General features: G+C 43.7%; 1 protein-coding gene across 2 annotated transcripts in view; it reads left to right on the top strand.

Moving 5' to 3' along the window:
* The window catches only part of SEMA4G (semaphorin 4G), a 1,755,375-nt gene that overhangs the window by 880,959 nt on the left and 851,920 nt on the right, over positions 1-22,496 (top strand). For both annotated transcript variants that reach the window (XM_044056541.1, XR_006362793.1), the window contains exon 7: positions 10,740-10,853. In XM_044056541.1, the coding sequence (XP_043912476.1) occupies positions 10,740-10,853 (114 nt within the window). The remainder of the gene's footprint in view (positions 1-10,739; positions 10,854-22,496) is intronic.

Raw genomic sequence — 22,496 nt, 5'->3', positions numbered from 1 at the left:
TCAAGTCTCTTGGGTCAATGCATATTCTGATTTCATCTGAATTTTTCTTATGAGCAGCTACCATGGAAGATACCCACTCAGTTGGTTCTGTGACTGGACAAATAACACCTTGGTGCACCATTCTGTCTAACTGGACCATGACTTTGTCTTGCATAGCTATTAGAACTCTTCTTGCTGGTCTGACCTCTGTGTCTACTTTCATGGAGTATACAACTGGAAGTTTGCCTAACATGTCATGATAAACATCAGCATTCTTTAAGAAAATAGCATCAATAAAGCTGGAACAGGGACATGTACTTATGTGATGTACTTCTTTGGTAAAAGAAAGCTGTTTCATTCTTAAATTGTCTCTGAGACCCAGTAATGACTGCACAGGTCGACTACATAAAATTGTAAGCTGAAACTGTTCCCAGCTGAAAAACATGACCTCCATAAGCAACAAGCTTCACACAATTGACAAAATTAAGTTGCTTTCCAACTCTCACTTGAGCAAATGTTTCTGCTGACATTACATTACACTATGAACCAGTGTCTACTTTTAGCTCTGTGGGTTTATCATTGATCAGGACAGTACAAAGTACATCGTTCTTTGCCAACAAATCTACTGCATTAACCTTTTCACCAACTATTTATATACTATCTACATAGAAAGTAGGGTTGCAGCTTTCTACATGATCAACTTGCTTTTTTGAGTGACCTTTCTTAATAACTGAATGAGGCTTGCTTGGTTTACAACACTGTTGATTACACTTGTGGCATTGTTGACCAAATGCTAAGCATCTCTCTCTGTTAGTCTCATGGTTGGCTCCACATTTTCGACAGTTAACAGTAAGACTTGACTTGGGTTTTGCTGACTTACTCTTATACTGTACTGAGCATGCTCCTTTCACTAAGCTAGTCTTGGAACTTGCTAGAAAGCTCCGGGTTCTCCTTGGGGAGCCTGCTGGGGTGGCAGCTGCCATTTGCTTAGGCCTGTTTCTGCTTGCCATGTGGTCTGTTTGCTCTAGAGGCTGCTGAAACCATGCTGTTATTACTTGTAAGCATACTTGTGTGTCTTTCTGTGAACTCATGGATTTGACAAATCTCTGTGGCCTCCTTAGTGTTAAATCACTGTCACAAAGCAAAATCTTTCTCACTGCAGCACTATTAACACCACACACAAGCCTGTCCTTTAATAACTCATCTTTCAATTCACCAAATATACACTTATAGCCTTATTTCTAAAGTCAGTGATATAAGCTGCAAACGTTTCACTTGGCTTTTGGTCTGTTGTATAAAATAAGTGCCTCTCTAATGTAACATTTGTTGGGGGGAGGGGCATTGCACATTTCTCTTAATTTACATTTTTAGCACTCAAATTCTTCCCTTGATTCATCCGGTAACACAGTACGACAGTTTTCCCCTTCTCCTGCATATACTTCTGCTGCATACAAAAATGAACGCTGTCTTTCAATCGCTTCTGACCCAGCTAAGTTAAGCAAAATGATTGCCCTTGTATGTGCGTCTTTGTCAGAAAAAAAGCTGCTTGTATGAAAATATCATATTCCTGCTCGAATACTCTCCAATTCTGTACTATATTATGATCAAACACAAGTGGACTTGGTCTGTGAAATACCTCCACCTTATCAACACACAGTAGTGAAGGTGCTTGAAGTCATGTACGAACATGCACACAAATGTATATGCCAGAACTTTATGCCAGTACTTGTAATTATGCCCAACAGCACAACAAACTCTTTGAAATAACTGCACTTTGCCAAATAAGTCTCTGTAGCACAAGCACACACTTGAAATCACTGTACTTTATGAAACCACTCCTTATCAGTGTAAGAAATACTTCAAAATGACTGTACTTTGCAAATAAGCTGCACACAATGGAAAAAGCTCAGAGTAAGAAACACTTCAAGATGAATGCACTTTGCAAATAAACTGCACATACTTCAAAAACCTTCCAAAGTGGCTGTACTTTGTGAAATAACTCTACAAAGTGTAAGAAACACTCTGAAATGATGCCTTTCTGCAAATAAATGCACACAGCACAAGAAACTTTTCGAAATGGCTGTACTTTGACTGCACTTTGCAATATAACTGTACTTTGCACATAGCAAAAACTGAAATAATTGCACCGTAATAAAGCACACACTCTGAGATACATCGAACAACTCTAGTTATGCTTTGAATGGCTTCAAGTCAATGTGAAATAGTAGTTTGTGCCCAAAACACAGTCTCTTACTAAAAAAACATGCAGTTGCCTTGCTGTTTAAGCTTAATTTGTCCTTATTGTACTCGTTATTGCCTTTTAATGTCATCATGCTCATTATACCTTTCTTGTGCCTGTTTTACTTTAAACATGCCCGTTACGCAAACCAAAGATAATTCTGAGCCACATATGAATAATTTTGCTAGTTTTATCAAGTATTGTAGTTTTGAACATTTTGTTAAATTAATAATGTGGTTTGTCCCTTTCATTTTCTTAATAATACATTGTGTGCTACTTATTTGATCAATAGTGTGTTTTGTGCCTTATAAATGCGCCGTTTCATTTTCTTTGCCAAATAAATAATTTGTGCAGTTTTCTTTACCTTTTGCTTGTTTCTGTGCTCCGTTTCACAGCCTGCTTAGTCTGCCTTCACCTTCAACTCTGCACCTCATGGCTTGTAGAAGTAGCTCTTCTATCCCAGTTCTGACACCATTGCAAACATTCTTGGGTTCAGTTCAAGCAGCTTTATTACACACAAACACATCAGAAATGAGGCTTTGTAACTTAAATAAACTTATAACCACACTCATACATGTTAACATTGGGTGTTGTCTCAAAATGGCACTGCTGCCTGCACGTGCTCAGTATTTATATGCACGTGCCTACATCTGGAAATGGTTCTTAAAGGTACATACACACACTGATCTACAGTGACTAACCAGTAAATTAATTTTATCCACATTGCTAGCTTTTGCTTGGCTTTTTTTTTTTTAACCTCACTTTTACTTGCCACACTGGGAGAGCTCTAATAAGCCTGCTTTTCAGGGTGCAGACTTTTTAGAAAACTTAATTTTTCTCATCTCTTATGTCCAGTTCCCTACTATGGTATATAAGCTTATTCTGTAGCTCATTTTACTTGCTTGATACCATGTTCTGTTATCTAGGCAGTGACTGTTGTAATACACCTAGTGTAATATGACTTCATGCACAGAAGTACTAAATTCTCTTTTTCAAGAACGTGTTCTTAATTTTAAGAAATAGATCAGGGAAATAGTTCAGCTTTGATGTGGAGTGTAATTATATATGGCAAGTTTTCATTTTCAGTTGCACGTTTATCAAGTTGTGTAAATTGAATGATGTTAAGTTGTCAATCTCGCCTTCATTCTTGCTTGATGGGTTCGGAGCCGATCCTCGGCTCCGACTCGGCACTTGCTTTAGCTCGAGAACTCCTTTTACCAGCTCGAGGCAGCCCCATATCCCATGATGCAAGGCAGTAAGTACCCAGATCTCGTTTGCCGCTTCGCTTGGGAGGTCTTCTTTTTACCAGCTCCTGGTAAGTTGTTCACTTTTGTGATTTTTCAAGCCCCTTTTTAGTCTAAAACTAATTTTTTGATAGTTTAAATTTAATTCTATCCCTTTCTGACAGAAATTCCCTGTCTCTTTTAATTTTTTGTTAGTCAATTCCCTATCCCATCCCCCCCCCTGTTAGGGTGTGTGTGTTGGTGTTTTATAGAATACCTCTTGGTATTTTGTTTAATTTAATTTGACTGGTGTGTGTGTTCGGCACCATGTCAAAGGAGAGGGTTTCAGGTTTTAAGAAGTGTGACTCTTGCTGTCAGAAGATGTCTCTGACAGACGGTCACACTTCTTGCCTGTATTGTCTGGGCCCTCTTCACCTGCAGGACTCCTGTGCTGTTTGTCACTCCTTCAGCCAGAGAGTCCTGCAGGAGAGACGTAACAAGTTGATTCTTAGGGGCCTTCTTAAGCCGGAGGGCTCTCCGGCTAAGTCGGCTCCACCAAAATCAACAAAACCTGCCAAGGCCCAGGCTTCTGTATCTAAGCCTGCGGCCTCGGCTCCGACTCGTACTGAGTCGAGATCGGCTCGGCTGGAGCCGATTCTGGCTTGACAAAGCTTCGGCACCGATGGCTATCGGTGCCGAATCTATTGTCCACTTCGATGTCGGCTCCGATCGGTTCCGCCACCCATGTGGCACAGGCATCGGTGTCGGCCCGATCGGCTCCGACACCGTTACTTTGGCTGTATCGGCTCCGGCTGGAGCCGATACATCGAGACGCTCTGTCGGCTCCGAAGTCGGCTCGACAGGATCTGTAGTATCGGCTCCGATGGCTCATTCCAGGAAGCGGTCGAGGTCTCCTCCCTTGGAGGCGCTACTTCCGGCTCCGGCTTCACCTCTTCTATCGGAACGGAGCCATCGGAGCCGATCTTCAAGGTCATCCAGGTTGTCAGATCATGACCTAGAGAGAGTGGTCAGTAGATTACTCAAGTCACAGGTACTGGCCCAAATGTTACACAGCCCGTCTCAGCAGATGACTGTTGGTCCACACCCCGTTACAGTTCCTCCTTCAACTCTACCCCAGAGCTTGGAGTTGGAGTCTTCGGGCATGGTTACTGCTACGGCTGGAGGACGGATACCCCCTTCTGTTCCTTCAGCCTCTACTCTTATCTCCTCTTCCTTAGAGGGATTCGGTGGTCGGGCTTCCATGGTCTCCTCCGAGGGGGTGAGTGGCATCGGACCCTTGTCCGAGCCCGCTCTTCCCCTTGGAGCCTCGGCCTGGTGAGCTCGGCTCCGACATCTGCCTCGAGACTTCCCTTCGGTGGCCCCTGGAGTTCCTAGCTCTTGGAGCGGGTTCTCTCGGACCTGCCTGGGAGGGAGCATTCGAGGTGATGAAGAGTGTACTGGCCACTGGTATCAGTCAGCAGTCTGTTCCCGTAGCTCCTCCCTCTATAGTACCTGTTGACATCTCTGCCACTTCTCTTGCTACAGGACCCAGAGATCCTCCGCCTCAGGTTTCCCCATTGGGAATTTCCCCTCTTCCAAGGATTCTCCTGATGTTTGGGAGATCCTCCTAGGAAGAGGACTTGTAAGAGGAAGCATGTAGACTCCCGAGTCTGTCACTGGATACTGACTTTGATGAGTCAGAGGGATCCCCTAGATCCCCTCTGAGGATGTCTCCTTCTCAGACATCCTAGAACTTCTGAAACAGAGGGAAACTGGCCCACCAACAATCCCTCTGAGGATGAGTCAGTATACCTAGAGGCGTTTGGATCTCGGCCCTCCACCTCCTGGGTGTCTCCGCCTTCGACCCCTTATGCAGGTTATTGCACGAAAGTGGGCAGCTCCTGACTCTGTAGAGCCAGTCCCTAGGAGGCCTTCTAAATTTATCACTGCCCCTAGTGACAAACAATTCCTTACCAAGGGTGTCCCCGCTGATGCCATGGTGGTGGCTGCGGCCACCAAAAAGGAACTTGCAGATCCTTCCGTCCATCCTCCTAATAAGGACTCTAGGACCATGGATAGGTACGGTAAGCGGATGTTTTCCTCAGCGACCTTTGCTATGCGCTTGCTGAATTACCTATGTCACTTCACCAGACTCCAAAGAGATATCCTCAAGGAGCTGGGAGAAGTAGTTCAGGATCCTACAGCTGCAGGGGCTCAAGAAAAGATTGCTTCGCAGCTAGGAACCCTCAATTCCATTGCTAACTCCTCCATGCGGCTAATATCTTATGCTGCGGATGGAGCGAGTAGAGCAGGCACTGGTGTGGCTCTTAGACGCCAAGCCTGGATGCGGCTATGTGATTTTGCGGATCCCTTTAAGGCGTCCTTCACAAATTCTCCCTTTGATGGGTCAGCTTTGTTTGGCCCTCAGGTGAAGGAAACCTTGACCAGGTGTGAGCAGGACGGCAAGACTCTTTCTGCTGTTGGAGTCCGTTTTCCACCCCTTCTAGGCCTTATCCCAAAGGACAGAAGGGTGGGAAGATGTGGTTCCGTAAATCCCAAGGAGTCACGCCGGATTCACGTGGTCAGTTTACCCCTAGAGGCAGAGGGGGTAACAACAACAGACGCCGCTCTAGAGGCAGAGGGGTCCAAGAACCAGGGAAACAGGGAGCCTCTCTCTGATAAGCCCTTTCAACATCCCTGAGGTGTTGCCCGGCTGTCCCTCCTTGGAGGCAGTCGGGGGAAGATTATCACTGTACCCAGAAGCCTGGCATTCCCTCACTCAAGACAGATGGGTACAGTCGATCATATCCAAGGGTTACATAATTCCTTTCGAGGAAAGTCCCTTCCCCTCAAGTTCCCTTCCAGATGTACCACCCGGTCTAAGGGACATTGCAGAGTTAGAAATCGCAAAACTACTGCAAAAAAGAGCCATTCAGCCAGTTACAGTAGACCATTCAGAGCCCAGAATCTACTCAAGGTTCTTTTTGGTCCCCAAAAAGACGGGAGACTGGAGACCAATATTGGATCTCAGCAGACTCAACAAGTCTGTCAGGAAAACAAGATTCCGAATGGTCACTCTTCAGTCAATTCTGCCCTTTTTACAGAAGGACAACTGGATGTGCTCAATAGATCTTCAGGACGCGTACTATCACATCAAAATTCACAGACGCTCCAGGAGATTTCTCCGCTTCGGCTGGGGTCCAGACACTTCCAGTCCAGAGCCCTGCCCTTTGGTCACACTTCGGCCCACAGAGTGTTCACCAAATGTATGGCAGTGGTAACGGCTCACCAGAGACGGCAGGGATTCCAGGAGTTTCCGTACCTCGACGACTGGCTCCTGTCAGCCACCACCAGGCATCAGCTTATACAAGCCAGGGATTACACAATAGACCTGTGTTCTCATTTAGGCATCTCAATCAACTTCGAAAAGTCATCCTTATCGCCCTGCCAGTCTATTACCTTCATAGGCAAACTTAGATACTGTTCGGATGTCAGCTACCCTTACAGAACAAAGAGTTTCAGACATTCAAACTCATGTCAGGATCATTCTGGCCAGCAAGAAAGTACAGGCCAGAATGGTTCTAAAGGTATTAGGTCTCATGGCTGCGGCCATTACTCTTCTTCCTGGCTCGGTTCTACATGCCTCCTTCAGTGGATGCTGTTCACACAGTGGTCATACCAGCAACTCCCAATGCGTCACCAGATTCTGGTGACACAAACATGCAAAGAACATCTTGCTTGGTGGATCACATCGTCTCAGGTTCACCAAGGCAGGTGCTTTGTACCTCCGTCCCCGATAGCCACTGTCACCACGGATGCCTCCCTGATCGGGTGGGGGTCATTATCAGGGCAGGATGGTTCATGGGACGTGGCAACCGTTCGAGTACCATCTGCACATAAATGTCCTGGAGATGAGAGCAGTGCTTTTAACGTTGCAAGCCCTCAACGACTTTCTTCCCGTAGGGACAATTGCAGTCCACACAGACAACATGTCTGTAGTTTGGTATATCAACAAACAGGGCGGAACCAAGTCCTACCCCTTGTGTTGAGAAGCGCTCAGACTTTGGCAGTGGGCGATCTCCTCTCATCGGTTTCTGGTAGCAACGCATATCCCTGGGAAAACCAACATTATAGCGGACAGATTGAGCAGAGCTATTCTCATGCCTCACGAGTGGTCTCTCAAACAATCTATAGCGGAAGAGATTTTTCTGGAATGGGGTCGTCCATGTTGCGATCTTTTTGCTACTCCCCAAAACAGCAAATGTCCAGACTTCTTCAGCCTCTTTCCTCTATCAGGCCATCCCCAGAGACGCTCTGACCCAGGATTGGCCCCAGGGACTTCTTTATGCCTTCCCTCCATTTCCTCTGATCCCTCAGGTGATCCAGAAAGCTACCGTTTTGAGAGCCAAACTGATTCTCATTGCCCCTTACTGGCCTCGACAAGTTTGGTTTCCGTTCCTCCATCATCACCTTTTGGTGCAGCCGTGGCATCTGGACCCAGTGCCAGATCTACTGATTCACCAATCCGGTCAGCTGCACCGGTCAATCCCTTCTCTCAACCTCACAGCTTGGTTGCTCCACTTCCTTCCTTAGCCAGGCTTCCTTTGATCTCTAACCCAGTTAGAGACATCATAGTAGCTTCACTAAAATCCTCTACCAGGAGGATTTACACAAGCAAATGGAAACGTTTCTCTTATTGGGCTAAGGCCCAAAATATTGATCCTTTACTGCCCCTGTTCAGGCAGTTCTGGACTTCTTAGCAGAGATTTTTCATGCAGGCTCCTCTTCTTCCACAGTCAGAGTTCAATTGGCTGCTATTTCTAATTTTCATGTCGGGATAGCAGATCATAATATTATGTCCCATAGGCTCTGCAGGGCCTTCTTGAAAGGAATTTTCCTACTGAAGCCTCCAATCAGGAATCCTCCTCCTCAGTGGGATCTAAATTTAGTGCTGACATCCTTGATTCTTCCCCCCTTCGAGCCAGCTGTTTCTTGTTCCCTGAAATATCTTTCTTGGAAAACTTTATTTCTAGTGGCTATTACATCTGCCAGGAGGGTGTCTGAACTTCATGCTCTTTCGGTTCGACCCCCCTATTTGATTTTTCACAAAGACAGAGTATCTTTGAGAACTAATCCATCCTTTTTACCTAAGGTTGCTTCAAAGAACAATCTCAATCAATCCATTGATCTCCCGGTATTTTTTCCTAACTATTCAGATAGGGCTGAACAAAAGCTACATTATCTTGACGTCCACCGTCAACTCAGATATTATTTGGACAGAACAAAAAAATTTAGAAAATCTGATCAACTTTTTGTTTCCTATGCAGATAATAAAAAAGGCCTTCCTGTTTCTAAAGTGACTTTGTCCAGATGGCTTTCTTCGGTCATCACTGAAATCTATACGCTCAGGGGAAAACAGCTGTGCTCAAAACCTAAAGCACATTCAACCAGGAGTTTAGCTACTTCTACAGCTTTTCAGGCTAGACTTCCTTTGGACACTATTTGTGCAGCGGCCACTTGGGCCACTCCTCACACTTTTGTTTCCCATTACAAATTGGACTTGGCCTCCAGGGACAGAGCCAGTTTTGGCTCTACAGTCCTCAAGAGTTTGTTCCATTGAGCCACCCAGGATAGAGGTGCTAGGACGGTCCCATCAAGCAAGAATGAAGGCGAGATTGACAACTTAACATTAAGAAGTTATGTACCTACCATAACGTTCCATGTTAGTTGTCTTCTCGCCTTCTTTCTTGCGACCCTCCTTCCCCTGGCCTGGACAGACCTTGTATAAGAAACTATTATGCTAAAGACCATTCAGGCCTGGTCCTTTTTCCATCTGTAAGTTTCTTCTTCCTTTGGGAAGTATTTTTTGCTTGGTGTTATTACCCTTTGTCAACAAACGAGATCTGGGTACTTACTGCCTTGCATCATGGGATATGGGGCTGCCTCGAGCTGGTAAAAGGAGTTCTCGAGCTAAAGCAAGTGCCGAGTCGGAGCCGAGGATCGGCTCCGAACCCATCAAGCAAGAAAGAAGGCGAGAGAAGACAACTAACATGGAACGTTATGGTAGGTACATAACTTCTTATTTACTCTTCTGACTATTTACATGGTCAGAAATTGTTCTCTTGAGTCTGCATTTATTGAGGTTTGTTGCATGCATAGTACAATGAATTAAAGCTGATGTAAATTGAATATGCTGACTGTCACCATAACCCTTCTTTAGTGGCAGTGTCAACCTTAGAATTAGAATTGTTTTTGGGCATGCAAATTTGGTCATAGTTTCCACTGTATGTTGGACAGGGCAAATGTTGAAAATCAAATTGGCTAAATATAAAATTGAATGAATGTTAAACGTAAAAGATTTAACTTATTTCAAAAGAAGTAATTTGTAGTCTTCCTTTGTTTAGAGTCATTGTTTGAAGAGTTGTTTCTATTTTTTAGTATGTGCTGTCAGTACATTTTTATTTTCATCTATTTTGTTCTTGTCTGGTAGCGTTTGAAACAGTATGATTTAATGCATTAAAGTGATTTATTCATGTTTATGGGTGCATTACGGCATATAGTGAATTAAGTGCTGTGATGCATATGCATTGCCCTAATTTCACATTTGAGGCATTTTTTTAATAAACATCTTTGTACACTTTTTTATTACACCATAGACCAAAAATTTTGTGTGTGCCTTGGGACGTCATTGCAGGAATAGTGAGAGCTCTGTTCATAGACTTCAATTTGCTTTTTCTTTGCACATGCTAAGCAGTATGCCCATTAAAGCCTCTGAATGCACTTTATGCTGTCCTAGCATGATGACACTGAATTAAAGTTTACTTTCTGAATTCAGTGTCATGATAGAGGAAGAGATATTTATATTTTTTTCCTTCACAAAACAGTGGCTAAAAGCCTTCATCAGTGTTATGAAAATGCTGTTTAACACTTCCTACAATATGTGACGTAATGCAAAGGTAAGAAAACACATATGATCAATACACTTTGTTTCAGTGAGGGATATAACATTTTATGTATAGTTTCAAGGTCATTTAATACTTAAGAATTTTTCAGATTTTCCTTAAAGGTCCCAGACTGATTGAAGAATGCGTAACACATTTAATTTCCATGCAGACCATATATATATATATATATATATATATATATATATATATATATATATATATATATATATATATATATATATATAATATTGCCAGAGAAAGTTTGTTTTTATTTAACATGATTGTCTAGATAAACTGTTAAAATATGGGTGAGTGTCATACATTTGTTTTCAAAATATTTCTTTATTGTTTTAGATGGCAAAATGTACACAGCTACAGAGTATGAATTTCAGAGCACAGCTGACATCAGGTTAGCTCAAGAGCAGCGTCTCCTGAAGACAGAAGATTCACACAATCTTTGGCTTGTTGGTATGGCAAGTGTTTTTCAGGCATTGTTTGTCTTTGTGTTAACATGAGTGGTGTTGCAAGTGTTAGGAAAAATATGTAAATATATTAATTAGAAGAAAGTTTGACATTCTGCGTCAGCATTTTTCTCTTATGTATATTCTTGTGAAGATACAAAGCAGGTACACATTTCTCTTATAGCTATCAAATTGTGTTTATCTGGTACAAGGTAGGTATTATCTGATAATAAGTGCAGATAAGAGCAATGACAGAAATGATCCAGATGTCCTTCAAGGATGCATCTGCAGTCATAACATATGGGTTGTCCTGCCTCAGGCAGCCCTTCGGTCGGCCGGATTCCAAAGTCTCGGTCTGGCCTCGGCTGATGTCGCACTTTCCCTGACGTCAGAGCGTTTGGGGTATAAAAGCATCAGCCGACGCCATTTTCCTCAGTCGTTCTTGCCGCGCGGTGCCCGAAGCAGAAGCTGTTCGCAAGTGCCGGTCGGTCAGATCCAGTGATTTCAGCTACCGAAGACTTGAAAAGCTGGTACCCCGTTGGGGACTCTTTCTTGCCTCAGCCGATGTCAGACAAAGTAAATAATTGTTTAACTTGAGGGAAACAAATACCTCATAAGGATTTCCATTCTTACTGCCTTCCTTGCTTAGGCCCAGACCACGACGTATCGGCCTGTTTAGCCTGTGCCTCCTTCAACCGACGAACTCTTAGACGTCGGTCGGAGTTTACAGAGGAATTTTTTGGAGCCGCTTTTGCTTATAAAATGCTGTCGGAGACTCCGACTTTGCATATGGTCAAAAAACGCAAGGAAAAGGACCGACACTGGCCCGCGGTTTCGCGGAAACCACGGCTAGGCCTACGCATGAGTGTCTCGGTTTCGGCGAAACCGAGTCCTCGGCGATTCCTTCTTCCGAATCCATACTTCTGACCACCGAGGCCGAGAGGCCCGGCTGAGTCGGCTTCAGAACTACCTACGAAGCTAGTGTTCAGGAATTGACCGACACCATACCTTTGGACATTACAAACCCTGCACGTGGGGCAGCTAGGCCCACTGCTTCCATGTCCATTAAGGCCTTTTCAAGGGCTAAAGCTGCCAAACTTTCAAAAGCTTTGCCTGCCAAATTTACCTCCCAGAGGCCTTCCTCTAGTTCACAGATCCTCAGCCTTGCTGAGGACCTTGTTTCCTTAATTAGGGGTTCACAACCTCACCCAGACAAGGCCTCTCAACCTCCTCCAAACAAAAGGCCCAGGACTGAACCCTCTGATCCTCACTCCTCAGATGATTCCACGGATGGATCTGAGTTGTCAGACCACCAGGAAGGGGATTACTCGCCTTATGAGGATTCAGATGCAGAGGAATCTATCCCTTCGGCCTCCCTCCTGAAGAGTTTTCCTTTGGTGAGACTCTACACTCCATGAGAGAGCATTTTCAATGGCAAGGTCAGGATTTCTCTGATTCTAGAAAAGATTAAGGACCTTTTCCATTTGCCTCAGCATAGGCCCTTAGCTATACCTCCTGTTCTGAATGTCATTGATGATGTGTACAATGATGTCAGTACAGCCCCTGATACTCTCCCTCCGGCCCCTGCCAAACCTGACAGATACTACAGGGTCCCGGATTCTCATTTCCATTTGTATAAAGCCCATTCTGCAGACCCAGAAACTATTTCTCAGGGCCCTAAAGGGGTTGCGGCCGCTACTGCCAAAAATCCTCTACCCTCTGACAGAGAGTCTAGAGCTTTAGAGAGATGGGGAAAGAAGGTGTATACTTCTGCAACTCTTTCTGTCAGGGCATTAAACTGTCATTTTCATATGATACAGTACCAGGAGTATTTGTTAGATGAACTGAATAAGAAACTTTCTTCTCTTGAACCCCTAGACAGTAAATCCCTTCAGGATTTGGTACACAACTCACAACAGGTTAGTAATCATTTCTTAAAATGTGGCAATGATGCACTGGAGGCTTCATTTAGATCAGCTATGACTGGGGCAGTTATTCGTAGGCATGCCTGGCTGAAGGAGCAATCTTTGCCAGACCATGTCAAAGCTAAACTCCTGGATGCTCCAATGGAGAAACAAAATTTATTTGGCTCCTCTGCTCAGGAGATCTTAAAAAAGGTTGAAGAAAAGGCAAAATCTGTGCAAACAGTTAAAGATTTCCTGCAAGTTCAACCACCGAGATTCAGCAGAAACTGGCCTACTAAGAATTGGTCCTTTCCAGACTCGGACAGAGCCCAGAGAGGCAGGAACAGGCACCCTAGAGGCAGAGGTCAATCGAAGGGCTCCTACAGAGGCCGTCAGTGGCAGCCTGCCAACCAGAGGAGTAGTGCAACAGCAACAACTACTACACCAGGACAGGGTCAATGACTTAACTCTGATTCCGCCTACCAGGGATCAACTGGAAGCACCCTTGGGCGGAAAGCTGGCTTTATTCTCAAAAAACTGGCATTATATCACAAAGGATACATGGACACTAAAATAGTAGACAAAGGGTACAGGTTCCACTTCCACACTTTGCCAAAAAGAGGCGGAATGCCAAACCTTCCACCAAATCAGAGGGCAGAGGCTTTAAAACAAATCAGCAATTTACTTCAGATGAAAGCTATAGAAAAGGTACCATGTTCAGAACAAGGCCAAGGATTTTACTCCAGACTATTCCTTGTACCAAGAAAGGAAAATCAATGGAGGCCTATTCTCGACCTGTCCGCACTGAACACTTATCTCATTGTGCCAAAATTCAAAATGCTGACCTTACAGCAACTTCTTCCCATGTTGGGCAAGGAGTCTTGGCTGGTGACTCTAGATCTCAAGGAGGCATACCTGCACGTCCCTATTCGACCAAACTGCAGAAGACACCTCAGATTTCTTGCAGGATCAGAGCATTATCAATTCTCAGCATTGCCCTTTGGCTTATCTACTGCGCCCAGAGTATTCACGAAATGCCTGGCATCAGTAATTGCACATTGCAGACTACAGGGAATTCAAATTTACCGATACCTGGACGACTGCCTAATACAAGCGGACAACAAGGAAAATTTGATAAAGGACTTGGCCTATGCCATACACCTGCTACAGACCTTGGGATACACAGTCAACATCCAATAGTCAAGACTAGTACCATCCCAAAGGATAATCTTTTTGGGTGCAGATCTGGACACAACCACCCAAATGGCCTTTCTCACAGAAGAAAAACAAAAACTTCCAGATTACTTCATGATTCTGACAAGACAAACTCAGCTTACTGTAAGGAAAATCCTGCAGGCCCTGGGTTACATGGCATCCTGCATAATTCTAATTCCGCATGCCAGGTTGCATATGAGAAAATTACAATGGTACCTCCGGAGTGTATGGTCTCAGCACAGTCACAGTTTAGAAACCATGATACCAATCATTCCATGCCTTCAAAAGGAATTCCTGTGGTGGGCTCAGGCCTGCCAGTCCAACAGAGGGTTGCCTTTCAACAAACCAAAACCAAGGCAGACCATCACCACGGACGCCTCAGACCAAGGATGGGGAGCACACATGGAGGACAAATGTATCCAAGGCCTATGGCCTCAAGGACAGCTAAGCATGCACATAAACCAAAAGGAAATGCTGGCAGTGAGGCATGCAATCGAGGCATTCAAACCCTTCCTCCAACAAGGACACCTGCTAATAAGGACAGACAACACCACGGTCATGTGGTACATAAACAAGCAGGGAGGCACACATTCTTACCCTCTATGCCAGATGGCTATGAATCTGTGGGAACTATGCCTGAATCTCAATATCCAACTACAGGCCCAATTCGTGCCAGGGAAAGAAAATGCACTGGCGGACAGCTTAAGCAGAACTACCATGGATGCACACGAATGGATGCTGCACCCAGACATCTTCCAACTCATAGCAAAGACATGGGGAATGCCGGAGATAGATTTGTTCGTCTCCCCACTCAACAGTCAACTGAAGACATTCTGCTCAAGGACATACCACCCACAAGCTTGGAGGGTGGACTCTCTTTCAGCTGGAAAGCCCTAACAGTATATGCCTTTCCACCTCTCCCATTGATGTACAAGGTTCTACTGAAGATCAGGGAGGAACAGCCAAAAGTGATACTAATAGCTCCAGACTGGCCAAGACAACACTGGTATCCATTATTGAGAAGCATGTCTCAGGCAAAATCATGGCCTCTCCCCCTATGGCCTCTTCTTCTGACGCAGAACAATTTCAAGACCCTGCATCCCAACTTGAAAACATTGCAGCTAACTGCCTGGAAAATTCCTTAAATCCCAATCAAACTGTTTTATCTCAGAGGGTGAAGGACATTATCCTGGAGGCTCGCAGGCCTTCCACAAGGAAGACATACTCAGCTAAATGGAAGAGATTTCTCATTTGGAGCACATCAAAGGGCACAGATGTCACAGTGGCAAACCTAGCACATATCCTAGAATACTTAGCAGAATTGTTCCACAATGGCCTCTCCTATTCTTCCATTAAGATTCATGCTTCAGCAATTTCAGCAGAATACAATGTGGATCCACCTATCTTCTCACACCCTCTCCTCAGACAATTTCTGAGAGGGATCAAAAATATTAAACCTCCAAGAAGACCCTCTACCTGCCTGGGATCTCAACTTTGTGCTGGAGAAACTGACACTACCTCCTTTTGAACCAGCAGCATCAGCGGATCTACAGTTTCTATCTTGGAAAACTGCATTCCTTTTGGCAATCACTTCAGCAAGAAGAGTATCTGAGTTACAAGCATTAATGGCAGTGCAGCCTTTTCTTATTTTCCACCAGGACAGGGTGTCACTAAGAACCAATCCTACTTTTATGCCAAAGGTGGTATCTAGGGTATCCTTGAACCAAGCTATTCACCTGCCTACGTTCTTCCCTAATCCACAGAATAGAGGGGAAAAACTTTTGCACACCCTGGATATACACAGACAACTACGCTACTACTTGGACAGAACAAAAACTAGCAGAAAAACTGACCGACTTTTTGTAGCATATGCAACTGGGGTGCAAGGAAGAGCAATTTCCAAACAGGCAATTTCAAAATGGATAGGAAATTGCATTCGCTTTTGCTACTCCTTTCATGGAAAGACAGTTCCTGAAAATATCAGGCCTCACTCCACAAGGGCCACGGCCACCACTTCAGCCTTCCTACGGGGGGTGGCTACCAAGGACATTTTAGAAGCTGCTACTTGGAGCTCCGTGCATACATTTGCCAAGCATTACAATCTACCTTTATACTCTAGATCTAGAGCAGGGTTTGCAACTGCAGTCCTGCAGGGGATCTTAACTACACCATCCTTTTCTTAGTACCTCCTCCCCAGATTGGCTATGGTATTCTACCCATATGTTATGACTGCAGATGCATCCTTGAAGGACATAGTACAGTTTTGTACCTACCATAAATGTAGATGTCCGATAGGTATGCATCTGCAGTCAGGATTACCCTCCCTCCTCCCTCCTTCCCTCTGTGGTATTCTAGGGTGCTTACCCCTTTTAGCTAGCTGGGGAATCTATTATGGTGTATTTGTTTGTTTATGCATGTATATAATTTGCAAATGTTTGGAACTTTTCAGCATTTATCCAAATTTAGCCTTCCTAGAGGGCACCTGGCATCTGGGGCAAGAAAAACTGAGGAAAATGGCGTCGGCTGATGCTTTTATACCCCAGACACTCTGACGTCGGGAAAAGTGCGACATCAGCCGAGGCCAGACCCAGACTTTGGAATCCGGCCGACCGAAGGGCTGCCTGAGGCAGGACAACCCATATGCTATGACTGCAGATGCATACCTATCGGACATCTACATTTATGGTAGGTACAAAACTGTACTTTCTTTGTAGTTTGTTTTCAAAGCTCATTAGGGAAAACTGGGAGGCTGAGACTGAAGCAAGAACATGATGTGCTATTTTACTGAGAAGAAATTCTATAAATGCAATTGATTCTTAGTTTTACAAGTTGTCTTCTAATTTTTGCATGGAGGGGAAAGGGGTAGATAATGCTTTAATGATAATTGTTTTGTGAAACCAGATGTTACTTGCTTGTCTCAAATGCCCTATTGTATGACTCTTCACAGTTTGCTTTGATTATTATCATTTAATAAAGCTGTATTAGGCCTGCCTGTAGTTTGTGGGCACCTTTATTATGTGATTTGTACCTTACTGCAATTGCACTGTACCATTTTATCCCAGAGTCATAGTGCAGCATTATTGTACTAGTTTTTCGGCCTCTATTTTCCACAGGTTAGGACTCTAGAACTGGACATATTATTCTCCATTGGACTCCGTAGCAATCTGAAAAAAGTGTAATGGCTACTGTGCAGCTGCCAAATAATAACTTTTCTGTATATTTCTGTATCTTGTTTAGCAATGTTATAGCCTTGGTTGTTATTCGGTTCATACAATATGTCATTTAATGATGAAAATCCAGAAAGGTGCCAACAAACCAGGAAAACTTAAAAAAAATGCCATGCCTCTCTAGTCGATCTGCTTAACCAAAAACTTTTATTACAGTCACATAAGCGCTTTCATCCTACATCATAGTGCAACTTCTTCAGATAAAGAACTTCCACTAAAACCCAGCTTGAATACCCTTCTGAAATCATGTGATGCTTGAATACAACTAAAGTGACAAGCAAACTCGTTCATAAATTCATTGATTAAACCTTAAAGAACTTCACATTAAAACCAAGCACAAGTATATTATAAAAATTAGGATAAAAAATAAAAAATATGAATGAACAAATCCTTTACTATATCACAATAAGAAACCCCAACCTATCAAGATATTATGCTCAATTAATATTGTTTTAAGATGTAACAATTTCAACACCAAAACTTATGCATAAAAAGCTGGTGTAGTTGAAGTAGGATGTAAAACAATTCTTTTAAAGTTTAAGAAATCCTATATTTTAAGTGATTTTAACTTCAGAAGAGGTACTATTGATATGTGCTCGTTCAGGCCAGGCCAGTTACTTGTGTTCCAGTATAACTGCCAAAATAGTTGCTTCTCTTTTTTCTAAAATTACTGGCCATGGTCCTCCATGAGCATTTTGTTCCACTTTTTCTAGTACTGTAAATCTAAAGGTATGCCCATTAATTTCATCAATATCTCTGGAAAATGCATTTGTACTCTTTCCCTTCCAGATCTCATAAATGTGTTCATAAATATGTTCCCGGAGCTTGCACTGTTTTACCTATATAAATACTATCACATGATTGGCACAAAGCAACATAAACTATACCAGCACTATCACAATTAAATTTTTCTTTAATATGAAAAGTACACCTTTGAATATTAAATTGATCACCCATATGGATGTATTTGCAATAATTGCATCTCCTAAATTTACTCATTGAGGGATTGTTACTTATAGGTCTATCCTATTTCTCAAATTCTTAAAGTTTCTGTCCTTCCTGTATACTATAACAGGTCCCTCCCCCTACTTTTCACCAATCGCTCTGTCCTCACAAAATATATTCCCGTTCTTTTTTAAACTCCATCTAATCAGTCCACTTTCAGAATTGAAAGTGGTAATGAAAGAATTACTATAACCCTGCTGAGGATTTGTAACAGTCTCCACCCTATTCTTTATCACTGCTTGAACTCCATTCATACTGTTATTGAGCAGCGGAACAAGATGTCCACTTTCTCTTTTACTCGTTACTTCAGATATCATTTCATCCACCAAAACATCCGAGTAGTCTCTCTCTAAAAACGTACCCTTTAGGATGTAACATTAATCCACAAAATGGTGCTCCATGGTTGTCATTCATGCTGCTCTAACTAGTTGCCTCCTTATAACAACTTTTTTATGGGAAAAGGAGTGTGAACTAGAGTAGTGTGGGAGAATTGTAATAAGTGGGTTTCCTGTAGATGCAGGAAGTGTATTTTCTATTTATACAGTCTCTATCTAGCAGAACATCCAATTAAATATTTGTATAGACTTGGGAAAACCCCCCAAAATTGGTACTTTTATTAATATATTCCACAAATAACTCTATTTTTTTCCTTGTTATCCTGCCAGACAATAAATATATCATCTTAATAGCATAAATGTAATCAGAAAGAGTTTACAAATTTACTATTATGTATATAAAGATGTTCCCATTCCAACATCATGATATTTGCAAATAAGGACCTGCATGGCGAACCCATTTCCACCCCTTTTCTCTGAAGGTAATATTGTCCTTCAAAATATATGAAGTTATTTTTCAAAATTATGTCTAAAAGCTCTTCATATAAGTTAACTTGCTCCTGGTCTATTCCCTTCCTATTTAAATATTCAGTGAACCACTAGCCCCCTTCTTCATGCGTTATGACCATATAAAGGTCTTTCACCTCTATTGTAATAAAGACTTTGGTGTCATTAAATGGCAGTTCATTGATTTTTATCAAGAAAGTGTCATGAGTCTTTACATAGATGGGGCTCATCTTTTAATAAGTGTTTTAAATTATGGTTTAAAAATTGGGCTTATGCACTAATAGATACTCTCCCATCTACTATCAGATGCATATGTGGATTGTGAGCATTATGTAATTTAGGTACTCCAAACATGGTGGGTACCACAGGGGAAGCCATATTTAAATAGTTGTATTCACTGATTTTGATACGTCCATGTATGGACATGTCCTTAAGTTGAGTCATAATATTATGATATGCCACATTCATTCTGTTCTTGCTTACTAATTCATAGGCATTCTCACTGAGTATCCCAAAAATTCTACTGTTGTAATTCATTCTTTCCATGATTACTAATTCACCCCCCCAATCTGGTTTCATAAGTTTCACATTCTGATTTTTTTATGAACTCAGTTTGTTTCAGTTCATCCATAGTTATATTTGGTTATTTGTAGTTTGTCTTATTACACAATGAACTTCTTATGTCCAATTCACATATTTTTTCAAACGGAGCCAAAACCGGATGCAGGGGTTGGTTAAATGTACTAGAAGTACAAAAGGGGTTCATAACATAAAGCAGTTCCTTAAACATTAAACTAAGGTTAAGTTTTCTTAGATATAATTTAAAGTCCATTAAGACTTCTGGCACTTTGCCCTTCTAGTCGGTACCAAGGTAGTTCCCATAGAGAACAAGTCAGAGCAACTTCCATGACTGTTCACTGCTGAAAAATTGTAAATTTTAAAATCTCCTTCAGTGTTCATTAACATGTTACATTTATAACTATTGATGTTAAGTTGTCATTCTCGCCTTCATTCTTGCTGGATGGGTTCGGAGCCGATCCTCAACTCCGACTCGGCCTATACTATAGCTCGAAAGCTATTTTTACCAGCTCGAGGCAGCCCTATATCCCACAATACCATGCGCTAACTCCCCAGATCTTGTTTGCCGCTTCGCTGCGAGGTTGCGTTTTTACCGGCTCAGGTCAGTAAAGAACTTTTTTGTGGAAATTCTTAGTTTTTCACCTAGTTTTTTTTTTCTATCCTTACCTTTCTACTGTAGTTTCACACTAAACCCCTTAGAAAAAGTTGTTAGTAAGCCCTTTCCCACCCCTTTTCTTAGTCAAACTTTATGGGCCTGTAGGCCTTAGTTTTTCTATAGATTCTTTAGTGTGTGTGGTTGTGTTTGTTAGTCAGCCTCTTTCTTTAAAGGGTTGAGTGAGAGTGTGAGTGCTGACTACTGGTTGTTAGTGTCCTATCATTATGTCTAAGGACACAAAGGTTTCAGGGTTCAAGAAGTGGGACTCGTGCTGTCAGAAAATGTCTCTGACAGACGGTCACACTTCTTGTGTTTATTGTTTAGGATCCTTGCACCTGCAGGACTCCATTTGCCACAGTTTTAGCCCAAGAGTCCTGCAGGAGCGCCGTAATAAATTGATCTTGAGGGGCTTATTAAAGCCTGAAGATTCCCCAGTGGTCCGGCTCGGGGAAGCCTTCCAAGCCCGCCAAATCCTCGGCTCCAGCTTCTGAGTCGACGGCTGGCGGAACCGATACTGTTTTGACATCGGCTCGAGTCGGAGCCGATGCGAGCAAGACTCCTTCCGCTCCGAAACCCTTATCGGAGTCGACAACAGCGCACAAGCGCTCTAGGTCACCCTCCATAGAATCTGTCCATTCGACTCCAGGATCGCCCTTACTATCGGAGCGGAGCCATAGGACTCATTCCTCCAGGTCTTCCAGGCTTTCCGACCATGACCTTGAGAGGGTGGTTAGCAGACTCCTCAAGTCTCAGGCACTGGCCCAAATGCTCCAAAGCCCATCTCACCAGACTGTGGCTCCTTCGGTACCAATTTTGATTCCTCCTCCGACTCTTCAACTGAGTTCGGAGCTGGAGTTTGTCGGAACCGGGACCTTGCCCACGTCGGAGCCGATACTGCCACCTTTGGCCCCGGCGTCATCGGCTCCGATCTCTTCATTGGCGCCGTCCATGGAGGGATCCGGGCGCCGAGTCTCCTTTGTCGGCTCCGAGGGGGCGAGTGGCATCGGACCCTTGTCCGACCCCGTTCTTCCTCTCGGAGCGTCGGCGCTGGTTAGTTCGGCCCGGACATCAGCCTCGGAGCCTTCTCTGTCGGTGCCGGGAGCAGTCCTGGTATCCTCGGAACCAGGACTTTCTTCTGTGCATCATAGGGGAGCTTTTGAGGTGATAAGGAGCGTGCTAGATCCGGTGCCTGCTCCAAGGTTGGTTCCTTCAGCTCCTCCCTCTACAGTGCCTGTTACAGTCTCTGGCCATCCTCTTGCAACCGATACCAGAGATCCAAAGCTTCAGGTACCCACTTTGGATGTTTCTTCTTCATCCGAGGCCTCTCCTGATGCTTCAGGGGAACACCATAGGAAAAGAAAGTGTAAGAGGAAGCACGTAGACTCCCCTGAGTCTATCACTTCTGACACCGACTTGGATGAGTCGGAGGGTTCCCCAAGATCCCCCTCTGAGGATGTCTCATTTTCAGACATCCTAGAAATCCTGAGACAAAGGGGAGATTGGTCCACCCTCAAACCTTCCGAGGACGAGTCTGTTTACCTTGACGCTTTTGGATCTCACCCTTCCACCTCCTGGGTGTCCCCTCCTTTCGACCCACTGATGGACATAGTGGCCAGAAAGGCATGGGCGGCTCCTGACTCGGTGGAACCTACCCCTAGGAGGCCTTCTAAATTTATTTCTGCTCCGGTAGACAAACCATTTCTGACCAAAGGTGTCTCGGTAGATGCTATGGTGGTAGCAGCCACCACTAAGAAGGAATTAGCTGATCCTTCTGTACCTGTTCATCCTCCTAATAAAGAGTCCAGGACTATGGACAGGTACGGTAAGCCGACATTTGCTTCAGCAAACTTTGCCATGTGGTCGCTGAACTATTTATGTAATTTCACCTGGCTTCAGAGAGATTTGCTCAAAGAACTGGGTGAAACCATACAGGATCCTTCTGCTGCGGGGTATCAGGACAAGATTACCTCCCAGCTGGCTATCCTGAATTCCATTGCCAACTCCTCCATGCAGCTTATCACTTATGCAGCCGATGGAGCAAGTAGGGCCACAGGCACAGGTGTTGCGTTGAGACGTCACGCTTGGATGCAACTCTGTAATTTTGCTGATCCCTTCAAGGCATGCTTCACCAACACCCCTTTTGATGGTTCAGAGTTGTTTGGACCTCAAGTGAAGAATACCCTCACCAGGTGCGAGCAAGATGGTAAGACTCTCTCTGCCGTG

This window comes from Protopterus annectens, chromosome 14.part0, assembly GCF_019279795.1.
Source record: "Protopterus annectens isolate FY-2018-M chromosome 14.part0, PAN1.0, whole genome shotgun sequence".
Taxonomy (NCBI): Eukaryota; Metazoa; Chordata; order Ceratodontiformes; family Protopteridae; genus Protopterus; species Protopterus annectens.
The sequence above is the reverse complement of the archived record's forward strand: the minus strand, read 5'-3'. Positions and strand labels throughout refer to the sequence as shown.